General features: G+C 38.9%; 1 protein-coding gene across 1 annotated transcript in view; it reads left to right on the plus strand.

The window, feature by feature from the left end:
- Window positions 1–12354, plus strand: part of myo3b (myosin IIIB) — a 70193-nt gene that overhangs the window by 42305 nt on the left and 15534 nt on the right. The window contains exons 30-33 of the mRNA XM_060877329.1: window positions 1238–1318; window positions 2877–2952; window positions 5454–5505; window positions 6414–6531. Of these exons, the coding sequence (XP_060733312.1) occupies window positions 1238–1318; window positions 2877–2952; window positions 5454–5505; window positions 6414–6531 (327 nt within the window). The remainder of the gene's footprint in view (window positions 1–1237; window positions 1319–2876; window positions 2953–5453; window positions 5506–6413; window positions 6532–12354) is intronic.

Below are 12354 nucleotides of genomic sequence, written 5' to 3' on the forward strand. Positions count from 1 at the left end.
TTCAGCTATATATAAGATCCTTTAAATTGGTTATGTGCTTTGTTTGTTTGTGTATCACACTACTGCTTTTTTCTAGCCCTGCTGAGCCTGAACACATGAGGCATCAGTTTGAAATTTGATGCAAGGAGAATAAACACATACTTCTCAGTGTATTCATCTTTAATTGTTCTGTTTTCAATTCTTGTTTAAAGAGCCATGTTGTCAGTTCACTAATCAGACCAAAGAGTCTAAATAAAATAAAATATCTGTGAAACTCTTTGGTAAATTCTCACCTTTCTGACAAAATGTCACTAGCCTTATAGCTAGTCTCTGTTTCAATCAGCTGCTTTCAATAATTCATCTAAAACCATCCAATTGGTTGCAGCAGAGGATCTGATACAGAAGCCTGATTTTTCCTGTTTTGTCACTGAGCTACTGCTAGTTATTTCACATGATGATTGTGCTACATTACTTATTTTAATGCTACATATGTTCTGCTTAAATAATTTTCTAGATCCACAACTGCATCATGGTCTGCTACATGACAACTTATTCTGTTCAATGAAACCAGAGTCATATAATCAGTGATTCCACATTTTGTCATTTGTTTTTTATTACTAAGTGACCAGATCCTGAACAAATTGAACACAAAGTGAACAAATTCTGTTGCAAACTTTGCCATGGTACATGTTCACATTGAAATTAGTGACAAAATCCCTTTTTTTTATCCAAAAAGATTTAACATTGCATATTTGTTTTTCTATATTTACCAAATCCTGAATAACTTTTTATTCGCTAATTATTCTAATTGTAGAATAAACAAGTGCACAATATGGAGGTGCTTGAAAGATTTGTTGAAGCTTGAAACTGTTCTGTACTGAGGAATAATCAGGTTATTATTCCTCTTAGCCAATGTGCAAACATTCCATAAACATTCAGCTCTAGTTATTGCTGCACAAGAGGATCGTCCCAGTTACTGACTGCATACATACTTTTGCCACTCACAGATACGTAATACTGGATCATTTTCCTCAATAAATAAATTACCAACTGTATTTTTTGTTATCTTCTTTAGTTAATGACATACTGACAATGACAAACAGATTTATTATTAAATTAGCAAGCTGCTTATTCCCTCATCCTTTACTCATATAATGGACACAGATATTCAGTTCGGGTGTGGATAGTCCCGCTGTACCATATTGTCTGGTGGAAAAGTTCCCTAACTGTCTGTTTTTCTTTCTTTTGCTCTGTGTAGCATGGAGGGGTTATTTAGTCCGTCAACATGTGAAGCAGATTAAGCAGGATCGGGAGAATGCAGCAGTGCAGATTCAATCAGGTAATGATCTTAGCTCTGAGCAACCACAGCTACACCACAGAGCTTCCCTTCTTGTTCTTTGAAAAATTGTGGGTTGATTGTGCATCTATTCATATTTAGATCTATTTTTCTTTAAAAAAAAATTCTCCAACTAGGCTATTTTCTGAAAGTCCCCTTATTTTCAACAAATAAAACCCATGGAGATAATGAATTAATAATGATAGAGGGAAAAAGTTTGAGAGTATGGGCCTCAGCATTTGGTCCCCATGTTTCAGTGGAGTGGTGCATGTTGAGATCCTTTCTTTTCTTTCATCTCTTTCCCAGTGTAGGCAGTGGAGAAGAGGAGAAGGGGAAAGTGGGGAGGAGGTGGTGGTTTATCCCCTTCTGTTTCCTTGCCACTTCCTCTCTCAAATTCCCGGCCTATTACAGCCCTCTCACATACCAGAAACAAGATGCCTTTTTATACTGTCAACCTTTTCATCTGAAATGTAAATGAATTCTTACTCACTGTGGCCTGGCAGAGATCAAAGCGGGCATATTAACCTTCTTGGGGTGCCCCCTCCCTCACTCCACTACTCCTTTGAGGACATGTGGAGGGAGGGAGAGGGCGGGAGCAGGGTACTGGGGGAGGCAGGCAAGAGGGAGGGACAGGGAGGAGAGATGCCATTGTTCTGCTTTCCTCTCTTCAAGTGCTACTCACCTCCTTCTTGGCACAGAGGCTGCTCTCTCTCTCTCTCTCTCTCTCTCTCTCTCTCTCTCTCTCTTTCACTTTCTCCCATCCTTACATGTGCCCAATATTAAAGCCCGTTTAAACAGACCAGATGAGCTGATCTGTTACACTGAGAAAAGCCAGCTGACATGGTATAGTTAATGTGGTCCCTCATTGTGCGTGAGGGCATGCTGATGTGTGTTTTGTTGTTTCTTCTTGGGGGGTTGGGAGTTTTTAAAGTCAAGCTCTTCAAACCCCTGCTATACCACTCTGGCATGTTCACATGAGTTGGGCTGCTCTAGCATGTTTAGCAAAGACCTTTGAGATGAATGAGAACACTGCATACTCAAAGCACATAAATTAATCACAGTCCTGGTATGTGCAACTGCATATTCTCTTACTTTATTTCCCTCACACTTTGTATGTGTGTCTCTGAATTTAAAACTCTTAATACCAGGCGTGTTGGCTCATCACTGGACTTTACTCAGCTTAAAATGGAGCACACTCAAATTTAATTGCTGAACCCCATTTAAACCAGAATATATGAATGTTTCTGCATTTTAGTCCAACTGCTTCTCTTTCATGTGTGTTCAGTTTCGGGTTGTTTCTCTCCTCAGTTAATTTGTAATTCATAAAGTAATTATGTACTAAACTAATCACTGATATTTGATTATAATCATCCATGCATGCTTTGGGTGTGGGTTTTTAATGGCAAGGAGAATTTCCAAGTAAAAGCCAGTTTGTTTGTTTGTTTGAATGAGATATTGATACTTGAATTTATATTTTATAAAATTGCTTTTATGAAACAAAGTAGGCAGCAAAATGAAGAACTCATTATGTTTCAGTGACTAGTGTTGAAATTTGTCACAGCTTACAGAGGACACAGAATCAGAAAAGAGTGCAAACAAAGCCACCAGCAATCTTCATCTGATTCCCGATCAACTGGGTACGTATGTGTGTTTCCACTGGACATCCCTGTGTGAAGTGTTTTCTCCTTCCTGTAGAGTTCACATTGTTTACATTTGCACTCTCTCTCGCTTTCTGTAAAACACAAACACACTCAGTAACCTTTTATTTCCTTTTCTAATTATAGCTAACAATAATATTCCAACAGAAAACTACAATTAATTTCACATCAGCAACTGTCATGTAAATTACCACAATAAATTACCACAATAAATACCACAAAAAAAAATACCAGAAAAATACCAGAATAAATTAGAATTACAGTAAAGAGGCATATTATTGTTCATAATACGTTTTATTAGACGGTTAATCTTTATCTTCTAATGACAGATGCACATAATCATCTTAATAAAACTCAGGATACAAGCAGCTGAATCAAGGTACAGACATTAGAAAGATATAATACAGAAGGAGAACAATTGCTTAGTCATTGCTAATGTCAAAGCTACAGCTTTGACAGATCAACAACCTATGAAATAAAATCTAAATGTGTAGATCACAAGTGACTGGATTTACTGAGTGTGCCAGAGGTCTCCATACATAGGGGAAACCTTTGACAAAAGAAAAATGTTTTGGAAATCATTCTCACAGCTTTATCGGGAAGCTGCCACAAAGTTGTGATGGACTTTAATAGGAAACATGACGAATGATGTAGACGATGTTTTGTAAATTAAGTTTACTTTTTTTTTAAAAAAGTGATCATTTCCACTATGTATAGAGACTATCGGGACACCCTCCGCTTCTTTCATCTATCATACTGTAACTCTTCTTCATTCATTCATTCATTCATTCATTCATTCATTCATTTTCTACCGCTTATTCGAACTACCTCGGGTCACGGGGAGCCTGTGCCTATCTCAGGTGTCATTGGGCATCAAAGCAGGATACAGCCTGGACGGAGTGCCAACCCATTGCAGGGCATACACACACTCTCATAACTCTTCTTCAAATTGACCTTATTTTTAGAAATCAAATTCATTCTGGTTACATGTTTATCCTTGTAATTTGCAAATTATTATTTAGATTCATGTTCACAATGAGACATTAAATCGTTAAATATTATTCGGTTTTGCTCTCAGTCTCTCTCTCTCTCTCCTTCTCTCTCTCTCTCTCACTCCATGTGTGTGTGCGTGAATGCATTCATGTGTGTGTGTTTTTTTCTGCAGGGATTTGAGTGAGCTTGTTTACATCCTAAATCTCAGTGGTGAAACTTTATTATTCTGTTTAATCATTTCTGGAGAGGATCCATATAGATTTATTTTGACATCAGCTGCCCATTTTCTTTTTAGATGATTCATTAGCTAGCTTACATGCTTATTTGTTAGTTAATTTTGTGCTGTAGATCTCAGCTTTAGTGTTTTATTTTTCATCTTTATTTTTTGTCTAAATAATGTCATACACAGTCTCCTCCAAAGTATAGGAACAGCAAAGTCTTGTTTTTCAGCTTTCATTTCCAGACAATTAGGTGACCATTACATGGCTCCTCAGTACGTTTAAGGTCTGGTGATTAACTTGGCCATTCTAAAAGCTTCCTCTTTCCCCTGATGAACTCCTTGAGTGTGTTTTGGAACGTTGTCTTGCTGCATGATAAAGGTCCTCACAGTGAGCAATTCTCTGTAAATTGACAGTCAGACAGTTTCTGTATGCTTCTGAATACATTCTGCTGCCAAAATCATGAGTTACATCATCAATAAAGATGAGTGATCCTGTTCCAGAAGCAGTCATACAATCTGAAGCCATGACACTACCTCCACTGACCTTCTGATTCTTAGTGCTGAGGAATGGTTTGCATTTTGTAGCCTCTACTCTGCTCTCAAAGTCTTTTTTCTTCAAGCAGTTTTTTGTGATATCTTCACTCCTGCCATGTGGAGGTTATTGGTGATGTCACTGATTGGTGATGTGTTTTTCGTCACAGCTCTACTGGTACTAAAGTGCTGTTGTTTTCCTTTTCCTGACATGTTTGATGCCTGGTTATTAGTATACCTGTGGTATCTTTTGTTTTTAGGAGATTCCAGGTTGTTGTATTGGCTGTGTCCAGTGCATTGACTCTGACTCATTATTCCTCTTTTCTCTGCTTCAAAATGATTTGCTTTTCTTCCATAAACAGCACTCACAAACTTTGTCTAGGTTTATCCTAGTCAATAACAAATGCAGTCTTCAAAGGTAAATCCCATGGCTCAGACCGAGAGTAGACATTCAGAGCTATCAGTTTTTTAAATAATCAACTAACACAACACACCTAGGCAAGAAAAAACTCCTGTCAATCACATGTTCAAATATTTTTGATTACTTTTAACAAAACGTGCTATGTTCTAATTTGTTTAACACATTAAACAAAGTGAAAGCTGAAATTCTGACCCATAATCTCATATTGATTATTTGATTTCAATCACAAATGTTTGTAATGTACTGTTTCGATACTTGAGGAAGGAACTGTGGGCTACTATCTTAATCTGTTTCACCATTTTATTTTCTCCTCAGGGAAGGTACATCTCAAAGAAGAGGCTCTGACTGCCATATCCATAAAGACAAGGTCTGAAATGAATACTGTACTATTGCAATGCACTTCATGTCCAGGGTATTGCTTTGTGTTCAGCACTCACCAATCTGCATATAAGCACAAAGCTTGTAAGACTGATGTCCTTTTTGAGTTGTGAGAGACAGACAGAGACAAAAAAAGAGAAAGTTCTCTCATTCTTGACTCCCATCTAAGCACAGAGGGAGAGTGAAAGAGCGGGAGAGGAAGGGAGGTACAGGGAAGGAGTGAATCAAAAGGCTGGAAATCCGTGCTGGAGAGTAAATGCTAGCTTCTCCCTGAGGTGATTTGTCTTTGCGCTTCTCTCTCTACAGATGTTAGGGCCCTTTTTTTAGTAAAGACCTCAGGTTCTTTGCTAGCACTTTGATATCCTGCTCGAATTCAATATGTGAAATAGAGGAGCCACTCTGTGACTTGGAGCACATTGCCTGGCTTTGAAGTCTGATCCAATTTTTGCTGCTCACCATTTGATGTTGAAAGGATGAGATGAAGAAAACGTACAGTTTTTGCCAGTAACTCTGCTGAGCATATGTAAGATTAAAAAAGCAAAATCCTTTGGAGGATGTACTTAGAAATGTTAAGGAGATTAATACTTTCCTATAGCTCTTTTATTCAAAGATAAAAATTAAATATGTGAGGAAGTCTGCCCTCGTTATTTCCAGCATTACAATTAAGCCACTGAGACAGAAAGCATACTCACCCAAGGAGAGAACGCACACATATTAAAAAAGAAATCTGGAGTCTGTACATTAGCAATTACCGTTGCAAACACACTCCTAATAGGTGCTAGTAAATATCTCTTAATTTTGTACTTCTTTGTTTAACTCATTGTATTTCTTGTTGCTTTTTCTTACTTTTTGACACAGTGTGGATTGTTTGTGTATATTTCTATCTCTATTTTTAAGGTTGTCTCTGTCAGTAGTGACAGACAGAGTGAAGTTGACTGTAAAGGAAAAAGCACAGCTGATGTGTCTGTACTGAAGACTACTGGAGAGAGAGACAGCACAACACATCACAAACAAGGTCAGGTGTTCCACACACAAACACTAAAAAGTATGAGACACAAGCAATACTCAGACAGGATACCTGAAGTTATATAAACATTCAGGCCCTTTCACACAGGTGCTTCTATGTGGAAATTCAACAGCAAATGAGAAAAGAGTAGAAATCAGAAAGTTTGACTCAGGAAACCTGACCAGGATAAGACCAAGTGTCATACAAGCAAGTGGCAAATCACTTTTAGTCTGTCCTTGTGGGTGTATAGTAACCAGCACTGTCTTTCATTAATTCTGGTGAATATGAATCCAGTGCCAAGACTATAGTGTGTAAGAACTGGTGTGTCCTCCACAGAGCCTTGACCTCAACCCCATGGAACACTGACTGCACCCCAGACCTTTTCTGATATGAGTGCTGACCTCACTAATGCTCTTGTAGCTGAATGGGCAAAGCCTGAGAGCCATGCACCAAAACCTTCCCATTTCACAGAAGAGTGAAGATTAATATAACAGAAAAAGTGGGACTAGGTCTGGAAACTGATTTAGAAAGAACACGTGTGTGTTAGTGTGAGGGGGGCACGGTGGCTTAGTGGTTAGCACGTTCGCCATTACACCTCCAGGGCCGGGGTTCGATTCCCGCCTCCGCCTTGTGTGTGTGGAGTTTGCATGTTCTCCCCGTGCCTCGGGGTTTCCTCCGGGTACTCCGGTTTCCTCCCCCGGTCCAAAGACATGCATGGTAGGTTGATTGGCATCTCTGGAAAATTGTCCGTAGTGTGTGAATGCGAGTGTGTGTGTGCCCTGAGATGGGTTGGCACTCCGTCCAGGGTGTATCCTGCCTTGATGCCCGATGACGCCTGAGATAGGCACAGGCTCAGGCACAGGCTCCCCGTGACCCGAGGTAGTTCGGATAAGCGGTAGAAGATGAATGAATGAATGAATGAATGAACTTTGTGTGTTGGTTGGGTGTTCACAAACTTATGTCCAAGTAGTGTAGCTTCTAATGCTGCCGAGCTAAACACAAATTAAACAATGCACTGATCAGTGTGAAATTTGGCAACTGTACTAGCTCCATATACTCATCAGTGGCACTAACAATCTACCTCCTTCCAAGCTTTATTTTTATTTATCTGTCAATACATATTAAATAAGGGGTCATATGTGACAGGATAAGTTGAAACCACTAGGTTTCACTTTCATTTTTTGGTAGGTTGTGATTGGAGAACTGAAGAAACATTAGTCAGCACACGCTGTAGGAGTGGTCGGGAGAATGCTTTGAGCCAATCATTTGTATTTGTCACTTTACCATGCTTTGTCATGCTTTCATGCTTGCACCTATGGGTTAAAGGTATGCTGACTGTTGTAGTGGAAATGCCACCACACTGTCCTAGGTTGGTAGTCTGTAGGCACATACACAGACACGCATACAGATAACAATACCATGTTAACACCTTCACAGAGAAAGGACCTTTGACTCCTGAAATTGGATTACTGTAAGAAAATGTTCTGTCTGTTTTTATTTTTTTTATTGTCTCTGTTTCCTGTCCTTATGCATTACTTCTTAATAATAAACACAAGTGTATCCTCTAAGTATAGGGTGCAATTAATAGTCTGGGTCAGGCCACTGTGGAGAGCTGTGTCTCTTTCACCCCAAAGAGATCAACATAGTTGACACTGACAACCACACACACACACACACACACACACACACACACACACACACACACACACACACACACACACACACACACACGCACACTCATTTGCTGAACATATGTTTGGTTTTTGTTTGGCCCTGAGCTATGAATCCCATTAATGTGAGCTTCCTGGGAGGTGTGTGTGCGCACACAAGTAGGGTGGAGTGGAGGGACCAGTGTCACATAGTGATGGTTGCCAGGGGAGATAGGGGTCCATCATTAGTATGATTAGTATGTGAAGGAAGAGAGGGGGTGGGATTGAGATTAGCAATGTGCTGGGGATTATGGGATTATCTATGATATTGTAGCACAGTGACGGCACTGCAGTGGGTGCGGGATTACTGTCAGCTCTCCCCGGCACGCCTCTCTGAGATACCGGCTAATTCTGTAGGAGACAGAGCAGTTGACCACGCTCATTTCTGTCGCTCTCACGTTTTCTTGTGTGACATTTTCTCCAGATCTTCTATCTCTCTTGTGTGCTCTTATTTTACCTTTGTCACATGCTATGACAATTGTCCTAATTATATGTTAAAATATGTGATAATGGTGTGGATATTTTGAGGTAATTTAGTATAGTAATGGCCTCATTGCAGGCAGGAAATTTGGCCTCTGGTCCCTCAGCTATGATTAAAGAGCTGGATTCTGTGGATGAAGATATCCCATCATGACTAGCTTGTTTAATACTCTACAACCATCACATTATGAATATGTAACACATTCTGTTGCTGAGAGAGAGAGGGAGAGATCAGAATTTGCAGCTCTTACACACACATACTGGATCATACAAAATTACATATGCTTTAGGTCAGGTTCAGAAACAGAAACACTGTCCCAATGTTTCATTAGATTTGTAAGCAACTTATTTTAGGAGCTTAGGTTACACTACTACTGGAGTAACAAGGACTGACTTTAGTTCCTTTTAGATCTTGGACCAGAGTAGGTACTTGTCTATAGATAAGAAGCTGTTATGGTGGCATGTGACATAATGAGCATTGTTAATTGATCAAACATGAGTGTCAAAGAATAATTAACCCTATTGACTTACATTTTATCAACATGTATTTTATAAACAAACAACCACTAATTGAATCGTATCAGTTGCAGCACTTATGGCCTCAATATGGCACTCTACTTAAAGCAATAGCAACAAGGTACTGTACTGGTCTCATTCTCAGCAGTTGAAGATAAATACATACCAGGAGCTTTGTATTTGTTGTTCAGAATACTTCCATTTAGTTTCTGAAAAAAGGTTTTACAAACTAGCTTTTGTTCCAGAACCATGTAGTTCATCAAGGGTTCCACAGACATTCAGGCAATGCAAAGCACTAGACATTTTGGCACCATAAAGCAGGATCCAGGCTTTTCCCATGTCATCCAGTTATAAAATACTCCAATGGTCATATGCTAATATTTAGTACCTGCTGAAAAGCTTTATCAGATCTCCAACACAGACAAAGTCAGCATTAAAAAAAATTATATATATATATACATTTTTGATAATATTGCTTTTATCTGAAAGAGAGGCTTGCAGCTGGGGTCCAGATGATGGGATTCAAAAGGAACTACAAGAAATCAGGAGAAATTATTATTATTATTATTAGTAGTAGTAATCATAATAATAATAACAATAACAATAATAATAATTATTATTGTTATTGTTATTGTTGTTGTTGTTATTATTATTATTGTTATTGTTATTATTATTATTATTATTATTATTATTATTATTATTATTATTTAAACAGTATGTTCCATATAATAAAATATAATAAAATATGGATTTAATGATAGTGTACATGTGACACTGTCAGCAGTAAAACCATTCCAGTCATTCAATTTGGTAGAAATTAAATAGAAGCTCATAACCCGGTTTATTTGCTTCTCATTTTGACCAAATTGTTCTTGTATTTGGACATGTGGGAAAAATAAGATGCACCCAAGTTTTTTCCCTATAGATAAGCCCAAACTGATGGGAGAACACAAGGCGGTAGCCTGGTTAGAAAAACACAGAGTTTCCTGGGCTTTTGTCTGGTTTGAAGTCTCTCTCAGATTAACATACAGTCAAGAAGCTTACATACATTGTGCTTGCATTGGATAACACTGTGTGTGTGTGTGTGTGTGTGTGTGTGTGTGTGTGTGTGTGTGTGTGTGTGTGTGTGTGTGTGTGTGTGTGTGTGTGTGTGTGTGTGTGTGTGTGCACGCATATGTATCTAATGTTATGGCTGGGCATCCATTGATGGAAATAGATCAGAGTGTGTCGTTTTGTGTATGTGTATGACAGAAGCTTTGAGGAGTCCAGGGATCATGCCGAGCCAGATGTTGAGAGCTCAGTTCTTTTCCTGCTTCTCACTCTGCTGTTGTTGCTCCTGGGGATATATACAAGCACATATACTGTACATACACACATACTTTATCATTCTCACTCACACACCTTATTGTCAAAATATCTCACTGACCTCACTAAATTATTATTGCATTAGTTTATGGCTAGAAACCCAGGACCACTTTTCCCTGTGGTGGATAGGAATTAAGTATCTCCTCATCTTGTAGCTCCACCCAGCTGTATGCAAAGTGAAAGAACTTTCTCAGCAACTTTAGACAAATGTGTACCTCTCCTAGGAACCTATTTAGGCAGTCACTAAGCCACCTGGAGTTAAATTCAGAAGGGATGGGATGAGGAGATATATGATTATTACACCTTAATAGAGATGTCCAAACACTTGTATTTTTGGAGGACATCAGTTGAAGTGGTGATGGCACAAAATCTATTTTAATTATTTGGTCACAATCAAAATCAACCATCGACCCTGCCATAAAATACAATTCATGACTGTTCCACTAAAAATCTTCAAAATGATTCATGCTAAAAATTGCATGGTCAATTATCTGTTATCATATCAAACCTCTCCAGCAGTGAATCCCCTCTAGAAATAAGTGTTTGGAATTTGAAAAATATTTCAGATGAGGTTCAAACAGCAAATCCACCCACCATAGCTACATGTCTGATTGTAGACTTGTTTTTGTGGACCAGGGACTAGTACTGTACTGAAATACAATGACTGGGCAAATTCAAACCTCACTGAATTACCCAACATCTAACTCAGTGTGTTAAAAAAATAGTCTGTGCTGCACAACTGGACTCAGCTTTTATATTATGTTGTTTTTTGTGACAGAAGTTTGGCTGTGAAAGATGTGGAACATGAAATGCATTCATATTTCATTTAAGTTACTTTAAACATTACATTACATTAAATCTGATTTTCATGCAACAAAGAAACTCAATAAGGAACAACACTAATTCAAGCTCAGGATATTCGCATATTTGCAGTGTTCCTGTAACTTTGCCCTGTTCTGGCATGATTAGTGTTGTGTTAGTGTCTCATACCTCCAGGAACCATGGGTTGTGAAATCTGGCCACTGTCTGTGTAGTGTTTGTCATGTTTGTGTGGGTTTTCTTCGGACTCATTGGTTTTCTCCAACACCACCCCATCAACACCCCCCACTCCCACCCCAAACACACACACACACACACACACACACACACACACAAGCACACACACCAGTAGGTGCAAGGTCTTTGCTTGGCCTTCAGTGATGGCCTTCAGGTCTACAATGAAGTTGACCAGGTATTAATAAAGGGATTCCTAAAAGAAATTAAATGTCCATCGCAAACTTTGCAATACAGTCACTGTTATTGCAGTATGATAGAAACACAAATCAAAAGCTCATCCTTCAACTTCTCCAACATAGAGTAAGCGATTTCATTCCTCAAAAGGTTTACTGAATCTCTGTGGCAATACATGTATTTGAACTGAGGATGGACTCAACTTATAAAGGATTCTGCTGGATTAGCAAGGTTCCTGCAGAGAGGGCTTTTTCTTCTGAGAATTTAATACACTCGTGTACACACACACACATGCATGCATGTCACTCTTCCCGAGTGTCACTCTGGTTTGCAGTTGTCATGTCCGCCTGCTGGGAACATAAACACAGACTTGATCAGCTCACTGTCACTGCACATAAACCACCTGAACTCCCCTCCACATCCTACCTTTTCTCTAATCCTATATATTAATACCTTATTAAGGCTGTAGCCTATAAGACATGTGAATACTCCCACACAGACAAACCCTGAGCACTGACAAAGATATGATCAG

Source organism: Tachysurus vachellii, chromosome 8 (assembly GCF_030014155.1).
Source record: "Tachysurus vachellii isolate PV-2020 chromosome 8, HZAU_Pvac_v1, whole genome shotgun sequence".
NCBI lineage: Eukaryota > Metazoa > Chordata > Actinopteri > Siluriformes > Bagridae > Tachysurus > Tachysurus vachellii.